The 25516-nt window shown below is 33.1% G+C and overlaps 1 protein-coding gene across 1 annotated transcript; it reads left to right on the top strand.

Annotated features, from left to right (window-relative positions):
* The first annotated feature begins 3158 nt into the window (after nucleotides 1-3158).
* On the top strand, nucleotides 3159-25039 carry Egm (acyl-CoA dehydrogenase family member enigma). The gene is made up of 8 exons (XM_023163158.2): nucleotides 3159-4144; nucleotides 10172-10394; nucleotides 10447-10643; nucleotides 11025-11129; nucleotides 11393-11578; nucleotides 15606-15775; nucleotides 23691-23827; nucleotides 24765-25039. The coding sequence occupies exons 1-8, from the start codon at nucleotides 3461-3463 to the stop codon at nucleotides 24986-24988; spliced, it is 1926 nt and encodes a 641-aa protein (XP_023018926.2). The 5' UTR covers nucleotides 3159-3460; the 3' UTR covers nucleotides 24989-25039.
* Nucleotides 25040-25516: the final 477 nt, after the last annotated feature.

Below are 25516 nucleotides of genomic sequence, written 5' to 3'. Positions count from 1 at the left end.
TATATAATGAAGAGTAAACACATTAGCTTTTCTGTTTACCTTTTGGACTGAAATCAAAATATTTCACAAGTCATATTACATATGTGAGCCCTGTTTTGTTAGGTGTGACTTGTCCACATCAATTTATTTTGAGATATGTTTGTCCTGTCACAAGTTATTCGCCCTCTCTGCTAGATCAAAATATGTCGACTAGAAACAACGTATAAGTTTTGGCGGGAATGTCTCAATCCGGAATAGTTAAGGTCAGTGAGAACAAAACGCAGCTATTAACATCACATATAGTTTAGCCAATAGTTGATACTGGAATTACGTTTGATTTTTGAGAAATTATACTTACCTTTTTTTATATGTTGATTATGAACGTAAATTACCCTGTCATTAAAATTGAAATTATTTCTTTTTACATCTATTGTTAGTTGGTTCATGGTTCATATTGTTTCTGGAATATTTTACAAATTATTCCTACTTTCAATAAATTGATGGATGTAGCCGTTACTACGTGGTAGGAAATCATAATGAAGAAAAGAGAAATTAAACTTTCTATGTGTTTTACCACTTTTATTTGTAACTAACGTTAGGTACTAACGTTAGGTCCGTATAGGACGAAACTACAGTACCGTTAGTTACAAATGAAAGTGGTAAAAACATAGAAAGTTTAATTTCTCTTTTCTTCATTATTCTTACTTTATTACCTACCATATGTAACGTTATACCTACTTGGATCATCACTTTTGGAACACCCAAACTAGAAACAATGTCGCCTCATTCCACCCAGTGCTTAATAAATTATCAAATAGGAAACAACAGATTGAATCTAATAATTACCAGCAAAGATAATTTTTCAAATTTGACACAATCATAATATGTGAACGAACGTTGGCCCTTTCACTGCGCATGGTCCAAGAACCGTGGCTAGCTCACTAGCAATTATTAGTGTTAGCGAATAGAGTCGTCTGGAGCAGCATAGGCCAAAAAGGTATTCCTCAGTAATTCTGAAAATATTTTTTTATCAAGCTGAACATTCATCCCACCAGTTTATAGGTATAATTAAAAAAATGTTTTGGTATGTTAGTATTTGAAACATAGTACTACACAGAGTGTTACATTGAAGTAGAACACATCTAGTGCGATTTGGCTCCTTTGTTATGTTTGGCGCAAACAACACATATCTTCTGGTTGGCTTTGATTTGTTTTCTTTAGCCGAAATCAAAAGGTTTCTACTTTCTTGAATATTAATATTCTCTGAAATATATTGCTCAGGGCCATCGCCATGGGGGGATGGGGAGAGCCTCCCCACCTGCTTTTTTGACTTGGGAAAAAGTTGGGAAATTTTTGGCTGTGAAGATAGAAAAAAAAATAGTAACAAAATGAAAAAAAATTAAAATGACAGAAAAGAAAAAAGGAGAGGTAATAAGAAAAGGGCAAGAACCAGGAGAAACTTGGGATTTCCCAACATGCATAACTTGGAGATCCCATACTTTGAAATTCTGAGTTATTTGAAAACTTCAAAAAAGTTCAACTTCTCCAAGTAAGAGAACAGTCCTGAACAGTCCACAAATTTTGAAGTGACAATTTTACAAAATTCCCAACTTTTCGCTGTTTTTTCGACTTGGAAAAGTTGGGAAATTTCGGGCCGTGAAGACAGAAAAAATAATAGTCGAAAACAATAAGCACAATATTATTTAAGTGTTGTTTCCTTTCATTTGAATTGAATATTCCTATACATGGGGGATATGGTGGACCTTGTTCCAAAGTAGAATAATTCCCATTATTATTTTTATAGTCACCAAAATTTATTTTTGTTTGTGCATACCCTAACGGGCATCAGCATTCAGGCAATCTTTGGATAGCTAAGTAAGAAAATTTATATATCATAGTAGTAATTAATCCCTCGGCTTTCATTTTCTCGAAACTTGGTAAATTTTGCTGGTGGACTTGGGAAAATTTGGATTCCCTCCCACCCCTAGTTTTTCTTTTCGCTACGGCCCTGATATTGCTACATAAAAACTAAATCCGATATTCCCATTAAATCTGGGAAAAAAAAGAATCAAGCTCTGTAAATGCTAGTTCATGTTGGAACGAACATCGCATAAAAAGTGCGATATAAAATGGCGTCGTGTTTATCGTAAAAAAGTTGAAAAAATTGAACTTTTTTGCGATTTCCGCAAAATTTTATACGTCAACATACAATGAGATTACATTGCTATTTCATTTGACTCTCGTTTTTTAAGCCCATAAATCGAAATTGAATCCGAAATGGACGAATGTGTAATGTGTTAGGTTGTTCAAATTATATCAACTTTACCGTATATATAAAGTTTCATTGAGAAACCCCCGCCTTTATTGTGTGAGAAATATTTTCAAAAACAGAAGGAAATATGGAGAATTTCACAACCTTGTGACTGAAATGAGAATCAGTGATCCAGAGAAATATCTCAACTATTGCAGGCTGACTCTCTCATTATTCAATAAATTATTGAATTTGGTTGGCCCTTCGTTAAAGAAGACTCATTTTGCAAAAGAACCCCTCGCTCCTGCACTTAAGATAAGTGGTTTGAAGACACGCTACTATTAAACAAAACTTGAGAAAAGTGTTAGTCCTATTTTCTGATATGATGGGGTCTGGTTTTGAAAGTAGTAATTCGTATGAGTCGTATGTCATCATTCAGGTTCATGTAATAAAATTTAAAATTCAACACTAAAATCCCTAGATATTGCCCGCTTTAACATGAACAGACTAGGTATTTTGACAATTAGGACAAATTTGCGGAACCGCAAAAATATTATCGCAATCGTTCTAATATGAACTCGCCTTAACACCTTGAATTTTGCAGCCAGAACTGGATTCATGAAATTCATGAACCCGTTGGCGAGTATACTTGCTTTGGGCAGTGAAAGGATTAACTCACGTTTCTTGTTTGCGATAACCTCACTTATTTGTTTTCAAGAAAATAGAGAATGGTGACATCATTCATTAAGGATCGATTAACTTCTAAAATTAATTGAAATATTGACAACAAAGAGAACAAGTTGGTACGTCAGAACTACACTACACTACTTGGTCTACATCTACATCAACTTTTGAAACAAAAGCGCATTTCAGCATTCACCAGTGTATAGAAATCTAAATTTTTCTGTTGATATTATTATTAATAGCATTATGCGAGATGTAGAAACTGTAAGTGGTTCACACGGTGATAATCGCACAAGGTATTTTAGAAAACCAAAAATATTTTACATTGTCTTTTTTATCTTACTGTTCCTCACTACCGGTATTGGAATCATCATACTAATTATTTTCAAATTCAATTGACAAGCCGTCAATCGTCAAATGCTGACTGGTAGAAGTAGAAGTGTTTATGCTCCTGAATTTGTGATTCTGAGGAGAGATATTATCATGTGTAATTGTTAGGTTATCTACATTAATAAATAATTGTATATCATTTTGAATTTTAAGACAATGATGTCTTCAACATTTTTTATTCGTAATACTAGAACACTGAAATCTAGTTACTTTCCTTCAAAATTATTATTTAACTCTTATGCTACATCTCAACCAGTTGTTCAAAATCCTCAAGAGCGGTTTGATAATCAACTGAAAGATTTTGAGACATTAACTAATATCAACAAAAAGGCACGCAAAAAAAAGCCTCAAAAATCGCCATTTGTCAAAAACTTACTGCTGGGAGTATTTGATACAGATATTTTGACTTATCCCCAGCTGGAAAAAGATGAAGTTCATAATTTGGAGAAAAATGTTTCATCAGTGAAAAAATTGATGAAACAGAATCATATGATGAATTGTAATTCCTTGCAGAAGAACTTCAGACAAAATCTGTATGACCACAAAGCTATAGGTTTGCAAGCTCTCCAAATCATGGACGGAATGGAGTGCAATATTACTGAGAGTTTAGCATTCTTGGAGGCATTATCAGAACATTCTTTAGCATTCAGTATAGTTAATAATGAACAGTTAGGCGTGCAAAGTTTAGTGAAATATGGTAGTGATTATCTGAAAAAGGAATATCTTGTTCCTGCCATGAAAGGTGAGAGCCTAACAGCTTTCTGTATATCTGAAGCCGCAGTAATGGATATTAGTAATTTTCAAACAAAAGCAGAACTATCTCAAGATGGAAAACTTTGGGTAAGTAATATAAATGATACAAAAGTTGATTCACAGATTAGAAAGTAATGTATATACAATAAGTAATAATATTATTCAATTTTCAGTAAATATCACACAATAATAAAGACCAAATAAAAGTAATACACATTCAACTTATTGAACACCTTGACTGCGTTACATATCCCAGGCAATATGAATAACATCTCTGGGAGACGTAAGCCATTTATTCAGGTAATAGCTGCAGCTTGCTCGAAAATTGTGAATTTGTGCCCCCTCCTGGATTTCCATATTGAGGTAGGAAATCACAATCCCGTTCAATATCTATCTCTCCTCGAAAATTAGTTCAACCTTATATTCACAGCCGTATTTACAGTCCATTATTTTATCTTAGGTCTTAGGACCTCTGTTTTTATTCTCTTGGTAAATACTACTGTGGTCGAGTTCATTGAGTATATGTAGAGCCCTTTTTCATTAGTCCATGCGGTTTTAGTATTCAGGACCTGCTGAATGTGTCCCTTAATTATATTATTATATTTGCCCTGGACTAGAATGACTCGGACATCTATGTAGCCTAGTACTTTATTTCCATTGTGGTTCAGGAGTCGTAGTAATTCATTTATAAAACAGTTCCATAACAGTAGGAAAAAACTTTCTCTCAGGACATCCTACTGCTATATGAACCACTACTGTCTATTCATCAGCAGCACACAATTCATCTCCATGACAGCTGGATGATTGATTCAAGTGTGCCGCACTTTCTTGTTATTTTAAGCATATTCTGCTTCTTCTGTGGCCCGACTTGAAGCCGTCAACATAATAATGATAATAATAGCATTTATTGCCCAACATATTGTACAACCCCCTTACAGAATAACAAAATTTAAAAAAAAATCTACTACAAAAATATATAACTACAAGTACAGTGGATAAAAAAAGCAAGTGAAATATTGCAGATTTCACATTACATATTTAATTTGCTTCAAGCTTTATCAGAATAAATTACAAGAGTTACAAATTTTGTTAAAATTATACATATTATGCTTATTAGTAATTTCATAAGGACATTTGTTCTTGTTCGGGAACCATGAAAAGTTGAATTGTTTATGCCTGCAAATTGTAGTACCTTAATAGGGATAGTCAAGAAAATTATAAACCAATTTATGGAGGGAGGCATGAAATAGACCCTAAGCATATTCCAAACCCCAAGTTCTCAAAGTAGGATCTGTCTATCATCAACTGGTAATCTGTTTTTTACTGAGGATATATACCATCAGCTCTAAAATTAAATATTTGAGAACTTTTTCTGTATGTTTTCGATCCTAATAATGTATGAAGCATAGTGAGGACTCCATATGGTAGAACAATATTCTAACTTATATAACTAAAAAGATATAAATTCTTCAAAGCAACAATTTAGTAAAATTTCTGCAATTGTGCACCATAAAACCATACATTGTAGATGCCTCTGGAAGTTCAAGATGAATGTGCTGAAGAAAACTCAGTTCAGAATCAAAGACAACTACCAGATCTTTCATGCAAGTATCTTGTAATAAAGCAGTTCCATTCAGATTATATGAGAATTCAAAGATTTTTTTGGAATATGTTACAATTTTACATTTAGATATGTTGAGTAATAAATTATTAGCCAAGCATCAACTATGTACCACACTCAGGTTATTTTAAAGTTGCTTACAATCAGTTGAGTGTTATATCAATAGCCTCAGTTTTAAGTCATCTGCATATAGCAACATTCTAGTATCTTAATCGTCAACTAAATCATTAACAAACAATGAAAAAGTAAAGGCCGTATAATGGAGCCTCAAGGAACTCCAGAAGATGATTCATAGGGATTGAAATGATGACATACTTTATCTTTAAGGTGATTGACGTTGATGCAGTGTTCTGGTAGACAGAGTTGTCCCTGATATCCCTATCAAGTAGTTTTTCTAATGTCTTTGATGCAAAGATTTTTTTTGAATATGTTACAGTTTCACATTTAGATACATTATAAATTATTAGCCAAGCATCAACTATGTACCACACTCAGGTTATTTTAAAGTTGCTTACAATTAGTTGAGTGCTATATCGATAGACTAAGTTTCAATTCACATATAGCAACATTCTAGTATCTCAATCGTCAACTAAATCATTAACAAACAATGAAAAAGTAGAGGTCATATAACTCCAGAAGGTGATGCATATGGATTGAAATGATGACATTAGTACTTTATCTGTAAGGTTATTGGCCTTGATGCAGTGGTCTGGTAGACAGTGCTATGTCTCTGATATCCCTCTCAAGTAGTTTTTCTAATGTCTTTGACGCAAAAGACATGAGACTGATTAGGTCTCAAGGCCGTGGCCATGTCATATCCGGTTTTCCCAGGCTTTGGAATGAGGGTGGTTCTACTCATCCCCTATGTTTTTTGTATGTATTCCAGAACCAATAGTGCCCTAAGAATTACATACAACTTCTTAAGTGAAATATATGATCGTTTTTGCAGCATTAATGGGTAAATGCTATCTGGTCTCAGCGACTTATGAGGTTGGAATGAGTTCATTGCTCATTGCTCTACAACTTTTTTGCCACTAGAACAGAATGAATGCCTTTTTAGTGGCCTCCAGTTCTGAATATATCCAGGACTCCGGAATTAGATTTGTTATCTCTGACCCGGGGAAGTCCACCCTGAGAAGCTTTCTTTTAGTCTCTTCTCCTGTTTTTGTGTACTCCTTACTGTTGGTTTTTAGATTATTTATTGAGATCAGAGATCTCTTGGAAAGTATCTTATAGAGTTTGTCGCATACTTGGGTCAGTTCCACCTCTTCGTATTGCCCTCTTTATGAGTCTCTCTTAGATTTTCTCGAGGCTTTGTTGTCTTCAGTTAGTAATATTTTGTATTGATCCCAGAAAGGTGAGTTCCTTGTCCTTTTAAAGATTTTTCTAGTTTTAAGTGCTGTGCCAGATATTCATTCCACCAGGATACGTTCCTGTTTGATCTCTGGTTGACATTTGGACAATGTTCGTTATGTGTATAGATAATATATACCATTTGCCAAACATAAATGATATCGAAGTCAAATATTTCGAAATTTTTGAATTCACCTTCAGGATATGCAAACATTTTAGGTGCGAGACCATTAAAATAATTTTCTGCTCACATGTGTAGAATATTGTTTGTTTGTTCTGTTGTCCAATCTTCACAATATGACTGCTTAGTTAAGCAAATTATTTATATACGGACTTGCCCATTCTTCAATAAACATATAAAAAGGGTGAGAGAAGAATAAACAATTGAACAATAATATAGAATATCAAGAATATTAAATATCAATTAATAATTGATAATAATCAGCAGTTTCTCATTGTAGGTCAATACTTGCAACCTTATTTTTATAAATATATGAGGATGAATTGAATAAATCAATAAAGATGCTATTGTTATTTGCTAGCTCAAGTATTCTAGTAATTGGATTCATTTAAGCCATAGCTAGTAGAATGGTTAGGAACTTTAAACAACTTCGACAATTGGGTTCTTCTTGAATTTACATTAAAGTCAATCAGTTGTGTCACACATGGACAGTTCATATCATCATTTATAACTTAATGAAGAAGTCTTAAATCAATTTCAGCTCGACAGTGCTCTAAAAGTAGCAAAATATCAAAGTACTCATAATCTGATATCCGAGCTTAAATGCACATGATCTCAGAAGTGTGTTTTGTACTTTCTTAATCCTAGATCTATCTGCCTGATATAGAGGACTCCATATCACGCAATTACTTTCCAATTGAACGTGTACAAGAAAAGTTTTTGATATGTTTTGCTGTTGAACTTGGTGTTGCCAGATATCAATATGAATAATATGAAATAAAAATAAATCTGAATATCAACTCGTTGTCACATATCTACAAAATTAGTATCAGCATTGCTTTGGCTCCGAAAGGGTGCAATGGTGGTATTAAATATATATATATAATATATGTATATTTAATATATATAAGATATATAATAATGTATTTAATATTAATATTTAATATCTTATATTATATATCTGATATAAGATAATATTAAATATACATATAAGCGCGGCTATTGACGCGCTATTTGTAGGCACGCGCCGCCGACCTGTACCACCGCAACCGCTATGTCCCTTCATTTCAAATCTATCTATACTAATATAAGTCGGAAAAATTCTTGCCCCCTGAGAGCTCTCTTGGCGTGCGCTGCCTATACCGTTGGAGTTACATGCAGATAATGTACCGTAAGATTGTATATCTTGAATAGTTCTTAATAAAAATCCGCGATAGCACATATCTACCTCTTATGTGGAAGCCACTATATGCAAAATACTGAGCCATTAATACAATTGAATTGGATAGTTTTTTTACAATGCACATTTCAGAATATCTGTCAAATTTGAATTGAAGGGGTTATATTTTTAGGAGTGATTAATTTTTTGGGAAAGAAAGTTTTTGGCTTTCTACTACTCCATCTGATACAAAAAAGGGGATGAGAGAATCTTCCGAAGAAAGTAATCAATTTGAAACTCTATACATGAATGTGTAGATCATGCAAAGAAGTAACTTTCTCACAAACTGAAAGAAAATCCTCCTGAAACAGCTACTTTCATATAAACATTGAATTACACGAAAGAAAATAATTCTTTCGAAACAAATACTTCTATATGAACACTGAATTATACAGAAGATACTTTTCTCTACTCAGATGGTATTTCAAACATTTGTTGTGGAATAAGAATCAGATATCATTCACATGCGTTCTACTTTGAATGAATGGTAATAAATTGTACTCACATAGAACACTGTCACCCTCACTGGTATACACCAATGTTTCGCCTTAAGACACTTGCCCTAAGGCTCTTCAGTACCAAATTGGATTGGATAACATTATAGAAAATACACACACTCCATTCATGAATTACGATTTTGAATGTCACGGAATAAGCTTGATCTGGTTATGTCATCGATGACATCGTAATGACATTCATTCACCTATTTGATTTAATCCCAGCCAAGAGGAATCTTATTTGAATTGAAGGGGTTATATTTTTAGGAGTGATTAATTTTTTTGGTAAAGAAAGTTTTTGGCTTTCTACTATTCCATCTGATACAAAAAAAGGGATGAGAGAATCTTCCAAAGAAAGGAAAAAAGTAATCAATTTGAAATTCTATACATTTGTTGTACTGTGACGAGAAAACTTTTAAATAATATGATCAAAGATATACTTGAGAAGTCAGATGAAAAGAATTTACTTCACAAAACAGATGCAGTTCAAGAAAAAATTGGCCAGGTAAGTTCTTGACATTCTTAAGTATTTCAAACATATTTCATATTGTACAATACTCAGTATTACATTCAAACTGAATCTCGCCCTAACTGCATAAACAAAATATGATTTATTTTTTATTTATATTTATTTTCTTTCGTGTAATTCAATGTTTCTATGAAAGTAGCTGTTTCAGGAGGACTTTCTTTCAGTTTGTGACTGAAAGTTACTTCTTTGCATGATCTACACATTCATGTATAGAGTTTCAAATTGATTACTTCCTTCCTTTCTTTGGAAGATTCTCTCATCCCTTTTTTTGTATCAGATGGAGTATCTGTCAAATTCTTATAAAAATGATACAATGATCGGTTTAAGTATTTAATATAGATAAACTTTGTCTTTCACACTAAGTAATCATCATGTACGAATCATTTAAAAGTTATCGCGATAAGAATAACTTGACGCAACGCAGCAAGCCATTACGCGTCGCGTCTACTATAAGACGATGACGGACGATGCGCGGGTGTAGAGGCGCGGTCTAAGCAATAAAGCGCTAGAACGTGGGCAGACGTCGTTGACGGTTGTGTTAGTTTTGAGAATTTCAGTATAGGTAACATAATTCTAATGATCTGACACCATATCATCTGTTTTTGTGTTTATCAGCCTTGGGAGTTCAACAATACAGCATATTCTCAATTCCATATTTTTCATCTTATCATTACATTGTCAAATCTTCAAATGGATTGAACTATTTCATTTTAGATTTTGAATGGTCACAAAACCTGGGTCATTAATGGAGTTTCTGCAGACATATTGATAGTGTTTGCAATAACTGATGTTGTAAAACGAGACACTTTTGAGGAAACAAGATTGAGTGCATTCGTTGTTGAGAAAGACTTTCAGGGAGTTTCGGTTGGAAGCAATCACCAAACTGCTGGGATAGAAGCAACTGATATCACTTTTACTGATACCCCTGTTCCAGTTGGTATGCCTGGTGAGTAAAAGAGTGTAACTATTCAACAGGTATATATTTTCAGAAAATGTTATTGGTGAAGTGAATAAAGCCCAGGAATTGCTACCTTCTCTCATTAACGAATATAGATTGAGTATAAGTTCCATTTGTTGTACTGTGACGAGAAAACTTTTAAATAATATGATCAAAGATATACTTGAGAAGTCAGATGAAAAGAATTTACTTCACAAAACAGATGCAGTTCAAGAAAAAATTGGCCAGGTAAGTTCTTGACATTCTTAAGTATTTCAAACACATTTGTCTGACAATGTGGGTTTAAATGGAAGAGCAGATGTTTGTTAACTGTTGAATCATTTTTCATATTATACAATACTCAGTATTACATATAAACTGAATCTCGCCCTAACTGCATAAACCAAATATGATTTATTTTTTATTAATTTGTTATAAAGACATTTATTATTATTATTATTAATGTCAGAATTGCCACAAATTTTGGCAATATTGAAATATGGAATGTAAAAGTAATGAAAAAAATAATTATTGAAGTTACTCATAATATTATAATTACTAATTTTATGATTTTTGTTATAGTTAGTTAAAGTTCGTTTTACACTATGTCCAATAATATTATTTTTTCAGGTGACTACTTCACTCTACGCTATGGAAAGTATCTCTTATTTGACTGCAGGACTCATTGACAATTATGAGAATCAAGATTGTGAAATGGAGTGTGCAATTGCTAAGGTTTGTTGAATAATTTCACCTGAACCGTATTTCTGAGTGGATACATTTTTCATGAATATTATGCTGTCCTAAAATACGTTAAAAATTGTTTATATTTAATATAAAGTACAAATATCAAATATTTATTAATGATGACGAGTACATTTTTCAGTACTGTTACAATTAAACATTTTCATTGTCATATTTTTTGACGATTTACCAATTTTTTGAGTTCAATTGTTTTATCATAAAAAATCCATTAATTAAAAGGCTTCTGGTTTCAGATATTTGCCACAGAGAATACAATGAAAACTTCACTAACATGCTTGGATCTCATTGGAACATTAGCTGCTTCTGAAACACACTGGGCTAATATCCTTCACAAGGAAACTCTTCTTTTATCAATATTGCATGAAAGTAGTGATAATTTGAAGATTATCACTTCTTTATTAGGACTTCAATATGCAGGGGTAAGTGAACGAAAAACCAAGAGAAAAATAATACACTCGTCCAATTCTATTCAGCTTGGTTCAAATAATCCCCAAGTATTATTCTGATTCTTTTACTTTTTTTTTTATTTCTTTTTAAGATTCAGTTATGATTTTCAAGTCATTAATTCAATCAGGCAATTTGTTAAACAACTTCATTGCCTTGTAGTGAGGTGTATTTTCAGTTATTGTTATGTTGGGATTACAGCCTATAGGGACCTCCAAATGACAATCAAATTCAAAAGAGTACTTCAATAAACTTCAGAATCAACAGTTACAGTGGTTATGTTATAATTACATAGATGGTAAAATACTGCCATGCCAAGCCTTATTGGTTTTTATGTATGACACATCACGTGACATCGAAAGATACAAAATAGTACATAGTTCTAGATTATTGTTCTACTACATTTGAGTAAATGAAAGATAGACGGAAGTAGTCGAGTGAGGTGTCATGATTGATTATGAAGTTTTATTCAACATGCCACATGTCTATATAAAATGATATAAATTAAAGGAAAGCCTTTATTGGATGATATAAAGTATATAGATGATAACTTATGACCCTATACATGTGTAACATTTTAGGAAGATTTTAATAACGATGCTGTTACATAAATAACAGATTATTTTAGGTTTTGACTATTATAGGTATATTATATTATCCATGTAAATTGTATATTGTGCCTCTAAGTGCACAGAGTTTGTATTTTTAATTTTATATCTGTACACGTTATTATTATTTATTCAGATAACTCATACGACTGGTTAGCATTGCAATTCATAACAATCAACTTGTCTATAGGCAGCATGAAGTCATTTATTCTTGTTCAGTAGGTATGTTGAGGGGTGTTGAAGAATAGATGTCTGTTTTTTTTAAAGAAACATAAGTTTTCATAAGTATAAAGAGAATATAGTCATTATTCCGTTATTCTTGAAAAAAGATCTACATGATTTATTAAACCTCAAATTATTTATCATTTTGATAGCCTTTTCGTGAATAACAGCTATTTTTTCATTATTACTGTTGCTTCTCTGAGATATGATTCCATACCTCGCTACTGACTCAAAATGAGTGAAGTATAGAATTTTTACAACTAACTAACAAGCTAACTAATTTCGTTAGTTGAGAATACTTCTGAATACTACTTACTCACATATATATAAAATTAATCGCTTCAAAAACACTTCACTAACTTCTAAAGCTTCTGATAATTCCTTTTTCATACTTTCTGTTTCACTATCACTGTCGTCATTCAAATCAATAATGAATTTATTTCCACCAATAATTTGGAAGTGTCAAATCTCCATATAGTCTTTTTCAACTAAAATTACTTTTTGATCCTTTTCTGTCAATCTTCTTCGGTAATATTAGATACTTCTTCTTTAATTAGCACTATTACCTTCTCATCAAATTTTGGAAAATTATTTTTACTGCTGATGCTTTGTTTCAATTTTCCCCAAATCAACTTGATGGGATTGAAAACACAAAAATAAGGGGAAGTCTCAGTATAGTGTGTCCATACTTTTCAGCAATACTCTCAAGTCGTACACTTTTTCAAATGTTTTTGTCTGTAAAACTTCAAGTAGTTGGTTTTTGGTATAGTAATCTTAAAAATACAAATTGTTATCCATTAAAAAACTTTGTATTATATCTTTCCTCGAATTTTTATTCAGTACTTTGATGAGCTGTCACGAAGGAAGCGTTGTCAAGAACTATTACACTATTCAAATCCAAATTCAAGATCAATATGTTTTCAAACCATCTCTCGAAAATATTAGCTTCCATTTTCCTATGATAGTCAACATTGCAGTCCTGTGTTTCAATATTCAAATGCATCCGAATCTTATTCATTGGTATCTCTTTTTCGCATTGTTCACCATCGCTATTGGAATCACTACCCTGGAAAAGTCTTCGTTGTTATCACACTCGTTATTACTATTAGTACTTGTCCAAGAGTGCCACATTTTAAACAGATAACAAAATTTCAAGTAATTATAACTGCACCAATGTCGAATTTCAACACTCAAATTACGATCAGTTCCTGAATTGAACACGACGGCGATAACCATCCCCGAATTTCCCGATTTCTAACATGACTTCAAATTTAATGACTCTTCAGCCAATCATACAACTCGATTAGTAAAAATTATCCAATACGAACCGCCAAGTCTACAGTCCACGAGGACTATTTCGCTACCAGTTCATTTCTATGTATTGGTTTTTTTGGCCTTTTAGAGTGCCGCAAACTTTAAGAGTGCACAATATCGTTTACTTCGACTATACAATGAAATTTCACTATATTTGTTAGATGTGTAATCTAACAGATGCTTTCCATTCCACTAACTCAACAATATTTAGAAATTTGAGTTCACTTTATAGGTAAATGTAGATAAGCCACCAAATTAAATTGCTCACTTGATTAAAAACCTCGACTCCACTATTGAGTTTCCGATGTTGATTTGCATAACATTGAAACACAATGTCAACTGAATGATACATAATTTTAAACCGATGCCCATACACCCCTTCGGCTCCAAACAAATATAACAAAAATCCATTATCCATGATAATAGTTAAACAATTTTCCCAAACATATTTTCTGTTCTAGACATGTTTCGCTAACACTGTTATTCATCGGTAGCTAATGTCAAAAAAGACATTGAGTTGCATTCAATCCAAAATGAAAATATGCGATTTGGAGGAAATTGCCACATCATCATTAGCTAATTTCAATGCAAATGCTTGTAAAGTGCCTGTCTACAATTCTTGTAACAATCGGTCTTGGATCCCCAAGTTACTTCATTTGCTGATTACAAATACGTCCGTGGGAGTGTAAAAACTTGATACTAGAACAACAACAAGGATTTGTAATGGAAAGATTAACTGAGACGAGTAGGTAATTTGCTGAAGTACGAGAATGTGATTCTGAATGCCTTTGGGGAGATAAATCGATGATATATTTAGATCATCTTCTAGATGTTCTCAACTTTGGTCCTCTTGATGTAACGTTGGTTGGTCCAGACCAACATCATTCTGGTGATGCCTTTGGGTAGATAAATCAATGATATATTTTGATACACTGAATATTCTTAGAGAAATTTCTCATCAGAGTAGGTTAACTACATAGGGACCACAAAGGGACCTTTCTATGTGAGGTCTCAAACAGCCACGATCCATAGCCCTCTTACTAGAATTGTACATAGTGCATAATCGTGGGTTCACATATTTAGTTATTAAACATCCTACCTTTAAGAGGCAGGTATATTTCATTAGTAAACTGTGAACCTTGTGAACTGTTTCCATCAGTCGAAAACTCGTTTTGTAAAATGATATTTTAAATAAATGAATAAACTCTCCTAAGAATCAGTCCTATGGGTTAATGATTACACCAACGTTGTAAATGTAAAAAGTCACTGTGAATGACTGATAACTGAATGAAATGTCATTACAGATGTATGTAGGTCATCTAAAAGAACAATTCGTTCAAGCCAGTCTCAACTCCCTACACTGTAGGTTAAAGGACAGACACATATCAGAAAATAACTACTCCCATGGCTAATAACACTAAGGGCGTTGGATTATATCCGACAGGTGTCAGTGCAGGATACTCCACTGAAGTTATTCCTGCATATGCTGTTGGCAATACAACTACCGCAATAGATTTTCAATTATTGAAACACACTTGCAGGCAGGTTTCGGGCTGTTTGGAAGTGCAAGGTAGTAAAGTCGATGATTTCCGATAATTGAAAATGGAATTCCTTCAGAGTATCATTCCTCGAACTAAGCTGAAGCATACAACAAATAACAGGTTTGTCGTCGCCCCATCTGCCTGTGAACGAGGTAACCAACTGCATATCCGAAATTTTCGGATATGCAGTTATGTTGATATTCCTTTAAATGACTGCTAAGATTTTTCTGTAATATATTATATTTTGCATAACCAAAACTATTGGTATATAAGTGCACTACTAACTGTAATATAACTAAAATAAATATCAATTTCAGGTTACTCTGAATGAAAGAATTGGTAAAATTCGAAATCCTCTTTTTTATGCTGGATTCACTTTAGCAAAAATGTGGTCTGATCGAAGAAATGTGAATGACGATCCCAAACTTGACTTGAAATTAGGAGAATATTTACATCCTTCAACAATGAGTTCTTCTCAGAATTTGGAGTAAGTACATAGCTTTCAATTCTTTACTCGTATATATTACCAAAAGTATGAAGTATTTGTCAAAATATGTTCCTTTTAAAATTTTGTTAGAATACCATTTGCCATTTAATAAAATAAAAAAAAATCAAAAGTTCACTTATTGTGAAAGATCATTCTGTATCAAATCAGCACACCTATCAACCCTTGCTGCTTTAGATTTTGATGAAACTTGGCCCATGTGTACATTTTTTCATTTAGACTGAGGAATATATAAAGTTTAAATTTTTTAAAGTGACTAATTTTTGTGTTTTCCTATTATGATACTCTATAAAGAACACTAATATCGATCTGCAGTTGCTCATGTCCTAGTTTCTATTTTTAATACCCTTTCATAATATGCAACACTGGAGTTTTAAAGAAGTTTTTGCAGTTTTTAAAAGAAGCACTGATTTTGAATTTCTGAAGTCACATTTTAAGAAAATTAAAAAGTTTTCGGAAGTAGTCTTTTCTATGGACAAGTTTCAAACATATTGAAAACCTGAAAATCAAGGGATAAAACAAGAAAAGTAAACACATATAAACACATATGAAATATTCTAACTTTACATTTATTTATGATTTCTTAAACTGACTTGGTAATAAGAATATATATATATATATATATATATATATATATATATATATATATATATATATATATATATATATATATGAAGTTATATTTGCCACTCAATTAAAAAATGAAAAACTTTTAATCTCTAGAGTTTGTTGATTTTCTTACCGGCTGTGACTCATAAAGGCACAGATTGCGAATTTACTCATAGGTTTTGGGGAAGAAATGTTTTGACTTTCTACTTATCCATCTCCATACAAAAAAAAATGGGAGTCTTCCAAAGAAAGAAAGAAAGCAATTAATTTCAAAAAAAAATCTTTGCAGAATGGCTGGCTTTTTCAGAGGTTTATTCATCTTGATGATTCACCGATGACTAGTGAACTCTAGTTCGTAGGTTGTATTTATGTAGACTCAGGTATAGTCCGACAATTTTCAATTGAAGGTAACTCATATACAAATTGAACTGAGAGCTAACGGCAACAATGTTAAATGTTAGAACTAAATTTTTACCGGGGTCATTTTTATTCTCTATGCATCGCCATTGTAAATAATTGAAAAGTAATTATGATGCACTGTTTGGAACCTTTGGTGTAGTAATGGATATTACTGGAGTTTTTTTCCCCAACACCAAATCGTTATTTTTAACACCTCGACACGTGTTTCGATCACCAAGTGATCAGTTTTAATCTTCCTCTTTGAAGATGATCATTTGGTGATCGAAACGCGTGTCGAGGTATTGAAAATAACGATTTGGTGTTGGGGAAAAAAACTCCAGTAATATATATTAATTGAAAAGTAAGATGATTCCATAAAATTTGCCCCCCGTAACAAGATAGCTTCTGCGACTAAGTGAACCAGTTCGTTAAATACTTTGAAACATCGGTAAACTCATCAACACTTCGCAGGTCTATTATATTTGCGTCCTTAAAATGCCATAACTAGTCATTCGGTTTCTTCATTATCAAGCGTCCTTATCTGCATAGGCGTAGTGTGTTCTGTTTCTTGTAAAGGTGACTTTATTTTGTATTTATTAAATATTTCAAATATTAATAATTTATTGTATTTAAACAACGATAAAAGTAAAATAAAAACAACAATAAAAATTAATTGGCGCACCGGGGCGACTTCATTGATTTCAGTGGCGCATTTGCTTTTTCAGCTGCAGGAAAAACCTGCAGCACCACATCATCTGAAGATCTTGATCTAACAATGTTCTCTCTCTTATAAAACAAAATGTAGGGTGTCTTCAGAGGCTCCAATAAATTCAATGCATCGCCAGAACACTTCATGACACGACTATCGTCAAACTTAAACCAGTCTGTTTGACCAAGCCGTAATAATGACCAAATTCAACGCCAGAACCACAGTGAACAATGACTGCATGAATATTATAATAGTGGTCTGCTAGGTTGAAATGTTTATCTATTTCGAACCTTCCAAAGAGTTTCTTGCTTCCGTTAGAGGTTGAGTCTTGTTTGAAAATCATCAGTGTTATTATTAGATTGACTGGTGCCTCAGCTATACTTGTTTCCTTATAACAGTCAGTTAGTTTGGCGCACGTTTGACAATACAGTCGATCATCACCTGTTAAAAATTCCATTTTTAGATGATTTAACAATAAGCTTTGCTCGGACTGGTTATTAGTAATATTAGGAAAAGCTAGATGAAGTTCCAGAAATTCACATAAGTTTTCGGTACTTCTTGAATATTAACCCTAAAGTAAACAAGTGAGGATTTTTCCAGCAAAAGATTTACAAACACAAGACGAGATGGGCTGTACGGAATCATTCATCCAGAGCGGTCAGGAGTATTGATTTTGCTATTGTTTTGCTCACGAAGAGTATTCAACAAGAACCATAAGAATTCGGAACAATCCTCTTGTTGTCCTAACGAGTATCTAGTGTTATCTAGACTTTTGTATTTATTAACTTTGAAATATAAGATAGTGTTGGCCGATACTTGTTTTTCAAAATACATTATCATAGATTTTCATCACATTCACACTTTATTGTGAGATAATTAATGACCTAGTCATTAAACTCAGGTATAAATGTTCGTTAAACTCAGGTATAACTCTCGTTAATTAGTTCCTAGAATATTAGTTTCTAGGTAGATAGTAATATTTCAAAAGTATATATAAATCACAATGTATGTAGAATTCAGTTTGTTAGTGAACACACTTGAAAAAGCTACTGTGCAGCGAAACACGTGTTGCGGATTTGTTAATCTGTTCTAGTAAAAATCTCACAATAAAGTGTTTTTCAATATACATCAACTTTAAAATAGTTTTTGAGGTAAGTAAACAACTGACAAATAGCCGAATAATGTCATTGAATTTTATTATTTTTATAGTATAAAGATGGATGCCGTAGCAGGTCCAAGTAATGTACAAAGGAAGCGGAAGTTTATGTCATTAGAAGAAAAACAAAAGCGTGTGTTCCGCTACTGCCGATTTGTCTATTTGGCCTAATCTATAGTTTCTCCAATGTTAACTCAGCCTTGTACCCATGGGTTTTTTAGTGGTACCGATATAAACTTTTCCAAAGATTCATGGTATACGATATACCCCCGTAGCTAATAGTGGATCTCTTTTGTCTTTCGCGGATCTAAGGCTTTGTTGTATTTTCCTAGTGGGCTTGAACACTGTTTTTATTTTATGCTCCCTTAAGGTTTTTCCGATTCTGTCTGTAACACTAGATATGTACGGTAGAAATGCACGTGCAACCGTTTGAGATTCTCCCTATTTTGACTTGTGGAGGTCTTCAGTTTCATGTGAAACTACTTGCCCCCGATCATGGATACCATAGAAATTATACGGGAAGCCATAGAAATTCACAAACATACGGAAAACTACAACAGAAAAGAGGAGGCGGTAACGCTTAACCGGATTTGGAATCATATACTAGAAAATGATAAAGTGGCAACAGCGCAATGCAATGTTACGTCATTAACAGGTAATAACACTTTGGCCAATAGCAACGCATCAAGATGAATAAACCTCTGAAAAAGCCAGCCATTCGTGCTAGCGAAACTACGGCGGTCTTCAAACCCAATTGAAGATAGTGGCACTGAAAATCTCGGCCGCGAAAGCCTTAACCAATTTATCTTTGCAAAGATGCGTAGATCATGAAAAGAAGTAACTTTTAGATACAAACTGGAAAAATGTGAGTTTGAATGAGGCATTAAGGAGTGCTACTTCATTCTTTACTAGTGCCCATATTTTTTTCTATTGGGTTCAGCTTCGAATGGTATAGTGGTAGGCAGTAGTGGTTGACAGGCTAGAAGTGTATCAACAATTCATATTTTATAAGCTGGATTATGCTTTTTAATTAATGCATATAGTTCAGCTTTCAAAGCATTGGCGAGGATCAAAGATTGGACTAGGATCAACCTGAACATTGTAGTTATTCTTAACTTAAATGCATTTTTGGACCATTTTAGATTAAATCATCTCTTAATCATTGTGTAAAATTTGAATTCATTTCATCATGGTAGTCGCCGGTTTTACTTCTCGTAAATTGTTTTACGGATGAAAGTATGAAAATCATAGATGTATAAACTGAAAAGCAAAAAACCTAAAATAGATCCCTGTGGTACAACTATGGTGGAGAGAAAGAACTTGAAAGTGTCTAAAGTTACACTTTGACTGCGGTTACATAAATAATTATTTACCGGGGAAATAGAACAGTTAGAGAAGACAACAGGCGATACGGCAACAGTGGAACTGGACTTTCGGATTTCAAGAATTCACAAATGTCCCAGAAATGTTGCCACTTCCTCTTTCCCTTGACTTCAAACCACGAAGGTATTATCAACATATCGTAGCCAGCAGGAGGGTTGGACCGGTGAATATTCTAGAGCTCATCGTTCTAATAGTTCCATGTAGAGTTTGGAAATCAGTGGACTTAGTGGTCTTCAGATTGCAACTCCGTCTTTCTGCTCATAAAATTTTTCATCTCACTGAAAGTATATTGCAGTGTTCAAGAGAATTCAATTTCAAATCGCGAATCTTCTGAATAAAGTGAGCTGAGTCTCTGATGAATGAGTTTGTTTTTCCCACCACTGGCTGTAGCAGACTCGATAAGTACTTGGCTATGTGTCAGAGACCCTATGGCACTGATGATCGGCCTTAGTGGGACATGCGGCTTGTGAATTTTCAGTAGCCCATATAAACGAGGTGGTAATGTATCTTTTCTCATCGTGGTTAATAGATGATCCACAAATTAGTTGGTTAATCTTTCTCAAGACGTGGTTAGTCGGATCTCCCTTGAGCACGTTGTATGTGTTGGGGTCAAGTAGATCAACTATCTTTTTTCCATAGTCGTGCTCGTTCATCACAACAGTGGTATTTTCTTTGTCAGCACATGAGATCAAGATATTCCCATCATTATTATTAAGATATCTCAAGGCCGCTCTTTCTGTACGTGTCGTGTTGGGTCTAGGTATTTTTGCTCGTGTCAGGATCCTCGTTGTCTTAATGTGGATTTCCTCTGCAACCGCGGTTGGTAACCCGCGGATTCCTGCAGAATTGCAGATCACGGCTAATAAACCCGGAAACGTCGGTCAATTTGTTCTTACAATTCTCAGGGTTTTATATAACCTTACACAATCTTGAAAATGAACACAGATAAATCATTAGAGAATAAGCTGAAGGATAACAATCCTCCAATACTCCTGATCTCGTTGGTTAACTTAATAATCCAAGATCAAGCTGCCAGATTACTACATTCAATAATCTGACGATTTCGATCTGACGCAAACTCGCGGCCATTATTATAATGTGCAAAAAAATTCGCCATTTTGAAATACTCAAGCGCGTCAGATTAAGATATATATGGTTCATATTTATGTTTTAGACATGCTGTCTCATAATCTGACGATTATCTAGAGGGATTCGCTTAATCTGACAAAAACAATATTTTTTTTTAATTCATTGTAAGTACTTAATTTATTGAAAAGCTCAGGAAATAGCATGCAAATAAATAAGTGTATGTTTTTTAAGTAGAATACTTGTATTTATAAGAAAATAAGTTTAAAAAAATGCTCAAAAAAATGAATTTGTTATAATCAATTGATTGATTATTGAAGAAAAGAGAAATTAAACTTTCTATGTTTTTACCACTTTTATTTGTAACTAACGTTACTGCAGTTGACTCCTATAAGGACATTTTCAAACTTATACAATATATATATATATATGTCCTTATAGAACAAAACTGCAGTAACGTTAGTTACAAATAAAAGTGGTAAAAACATAGAAAGTTTCATTTCTCTTTTCTTCATTATGATTTCCTATCACCTAGTAATGGCTACATCCATCAATTAATTGATTAATTAATCATCATCTTCATCACGAACGAATCTCTGTGATGAGCTGTGATGGCGTCATGGCAACAGAATTCAGAGTGGGGACGGAGTGAGAGAGTAATATAGATAGAGAAAAAGTGAATAGAGAATAGAGAAATAGAAACTCGGAGAGGGAAATATAGGTATCACACAGCTGCACGCATTAAACTTTATCGACGAATTTTTGTTATTTCGGCTTGCGGAAATCGTCAGATTATATATTTTTCGTTATCCTTGAATTATTTCCTTCAAAATAAAAAAAAATGCTGCGCTCGAGAATGTCGAAATGACGTTATTTTTTTACAACTTCCCTCCCCTTTCTTTACGTCACTATCAAATTGTCAGATTACTGGAATATACACTTTTTAGCAGGTAATTAACTCACCCTACCTTAATCTGACGCGCTCGAGAATTTCTGATGATCAATTTTTTTTACTAATCTGATCCTTTATCCCTCACAGGCGGCCTTATATATGGGGCTCATATTTGGTGGAGGTACTTAACCGGGTACAAGGTATCCCCCTGTATATTAATCTGCCACGCTTTAGTAAATCCCGAAATCCCCGCTTGGGTTCCCCCGTTATTATAAAATGAATCCTGATTTTAATTAAGTAGATTGTATTTGCTGCCACACAGAGTTTAAATACATGTATCTGAAACTTGAGCTCCACGAGCCAGTTTAAAAAAATATGTAGGATTTTTCATACTGGTGCCATAGCTCTAGATAAAAAAACAAAGATTGTCATTTTCGAGACATGATTTCCTAGCACTTCCAGGAACTATTTTATTTCTTTCTTTATGTTTTGCTAACATAATGTCATTTCCGTCAAAAATACATGTTTCCTCGCTCCAAGCAAAAAGTGTGAATATGAGCCGCAAGACTTCCAGTTACGTTTTATCGGTAATTTCAACAAGATAACAATAGCATAGCCGTAGCTATGCTATTACATCTTCTGGTTTTATTACAAGTTGATGTCCCTGCTTTTTCAATTATTTTTGGATTTTAAGTATTTCTAAAAAGTTTTCAATCAATTACTTCTATGGATTTTTTATTATCTCGGCATTGACTAATCATTTCGTACATTTTGAAATCTTGTGTTTCTAAATATTGAAGAGCACGATTGATTGGTTGATTGATTGAAATGAGAATTATCCCATGCGCATCCCAAAAAACCGATGTCGTGACCTTGCCTGCAGATGAAACGGTTTTCGCCTTCTTTGAAGCTGCTTCTCCCTTTTGAGTCCACTGTTTTGATTGGTCTTTTGTCTCGGGTGTAAAGTGATGGACACCCATGTGTGCAAGAATTCTTTATTGCTGTGAAACGTCGCTAATCATTCAATTGAAACATCTTAACGGAACTGTTTTTGCTCGAGTGTGAGCAAACGCGGCACCCATCTTGCACACAGCTTTTTCAAGCGTTGCTCATCTTGGCAGCTCGTACGTTCACTGTTGTAAACGAAGGAGCACTCACCCAGAGAAGAATCCATGATGATGACCAATTTTCTCATTTTTCAGCGTCTTCAAACTTGAAACATATGCTTTATAGATTGTGTTTCTAATGCAGTAATATTTTTTAAACAACTACCGCCATCTCTAGGTCAGGCTGGGTACTTCTAGGACCACCCTGGTACCGAGGTACAAGAAATAAAATTATAATTTTTGTAGTAACTGCTTTTTCTCTGAATATTTGGCGTCAATAATACGAACGTCCCATTGATATGTGTCTAGAAAGAGAGTATTTTTACAGTCACGAAAGTTATTTCCTCAAAGTTTTTTTATTTCATAAGGCACACATATGACAAATTTACAGATAATGTTTTATGTTACTGTCAATGGTTCTATAAAGATATTATGCTTGATCCATGTGAATACTTTTCAGAGAGTAAATGTTGAAATCCCGTTTATTATTTTTGTGAGAAATATGAAAAAAATTGTATACATATATCGTTTAATAACCATCGTATATTTCTTCTCAGGTATTGTGTTAAAAGATTGGAGTTTGCAGTTGAGGTTCTTCTGGCAAGGCATGGTCCCGAAATTGTTAATCAACATATGGAGCTGAGGAGACTAGCAGAAGTTATAATAGATATTTATGGCATGACAGCTTGTCTTGGTGAGTTACTTATGAGTGTCTCTGACGACCAAGAATTTCAATAACCCATAATATTTGAATTCTTCATTAAATACTTGTGATTAATTGAAATTTTCTAAAATATTTTGCCAATAGGTGGTACTCTCAAATATGGACTCAAATACAAGTGGTTAGTAAATAATTAATCACCAAATACTTACTTTCATACATATTTGCTTTTGAACTGTTGAATAAGGTTGTAGAGATATATTTTGTATACCTAAACTTAAAAAAAAATTCAAACCTGTTGAAGAACAAAAAGAAAATATAAAGTGAATGTTGAAATTATTGGAAATACCGACCGAAATATTCCGATGATTTAAAACATAAATAATTTTCAAAAAATGAAAAAAAGCAATGAGCATAGTAATTCTAAAAATGTAATAATGTCAATAATTTGTTTCCTTCATAATTTAGCGTTCTTACATTTTTTTCAATTCTTATATTCATTGCTTCCTTGATTTTTAGTTTTCTAATTTTTTGATATTTTCATTTTAACTAACTCATCCGAACTCATCTGGTTATTTTTAATCATACTCTTTCACCAAGAAACAATATAAAACACTTTCGCACAAATGTTAATTCAAAATCTTCAGTCTCAAAACTTATTCCAATAACTTCCTTCCCAAATTATCACAAGTTATGAACCCCCAAAGTTATTAGATATTGACAAAAATTATATTTTTCAAATGGATTCAATGTTGTTTCTTTTTTCAAACTATGAAAAAGTTAAATATATTTTAAATAAGCCCATTTCGTGAATATCAGTGTATGATAATTATATTTGGAAATGTATCTCACTTTTCATTCATCTTTTCAAAAAAAAACATTTCAAATATTGAACACAAACATTGTTTTGAAATTCAAAATTGTATTCTAGAACATTGGTTTCACTGGGTTCGTTCCTTTTTTTTTTCAGGTAGGGCTTCTAGATCATACTGTATCGGACTTCAACATGGAGACTATGAAATGATGATTGCTAATACATTTTGTAATTATGCTGTGGCACGTGTAAAAGAAAATGTGAAGCTGATTTATTTGGGTACATACCATACCAACGATGAAAACTATAGAGTTTTATCAAAAAGAGCATTCAAATTCAAAGAGTACTTTCCGAAACACCCTCTATCTCGGAACTTTTAAATTAATATCATTATTTATTGTAAATAATAGTTGATAAAAATGTTTTCAAAATTGTTGTTTTATTATAATTGAAGTATGACAAGTTTTATTGCTCCTATTTTTTGTGATTAATTGCTACTCTTCAAACAATATCAACCAGTCGAGGTTTTTCAAAAAACAGAATCCTAGTTGACAAAGCATAAAGTTATTATAAATGATTAGCAGTCTTTATAAACCTCATTGAGGCTTTTGACATCATATCTAATCTTTTACAAAAACGTCTATATTATGTTGGTCTTGGAACTAAACAAACAACACTTTTGGAAAAACCTAATTGTTATCAAGCAGGATACGGAAGGTTATTCTTGGTGAAGTGTCACGTTTCTGAAAATTTCAACGGATGTATTCCAAAGAAGAGTGTTGGGACCAGTACTTCTCCCTGTGTACATCAACAGTGATATATCTTCTCATGCGGTATAGATAAAGCCAAGTTTACATTCCACATATCATTATCTGCCATTTTCTTTTCTCAAATTTATTTTCAAAAGA

This window comes from Leptinotarsa decemlineata, unplaced genomic scaffold (assembly GCF_025532065.1).
Source record: "Leptinotarsa decemlineata unplaced genomic scaffold, Ldec_3_MD MMD2_P_RNA_scaffold_2, whole genome shotgun sequence".
NCBI classification, from domain to species: Eukaryota; Metazoa; Arthropoda; class Insecta; order Coleoptera; family Chrysomelidae; genus Leptinotarsa; species Leptinotarsa decemlineata.
This window is presented reverse-complemented; position numbering and strand designations above follow the sequence as displayed.

What these genes read in the sequence shown, in the direction of transcription:
- Egm (XM_023163158.2), top strand. Translation starts at nt 3,461, where the DNA reads ATGATGTCTTCAACATTTTTTATTCGTAATACTAGAACACTGAAATCT. An exon ending in TGGAGTGTGCAATTGCTAAG is followed by an intron (nt 11,130 to 11,392) that starts GTTTGTTGAATA and finishes TTCTGGTTTCAG; the next exon opens with ATATTTGCCACAGAGAATAC. An exon ending in AGTTCTTCTCAGAATTTGGA is followed by an intron (nt 15,776 to 23,690) that starts GTAAGTACATAG and finishes ATTTCTTCTCAG; the next exon opens with GTATTGTGTTAAAAGATTGG.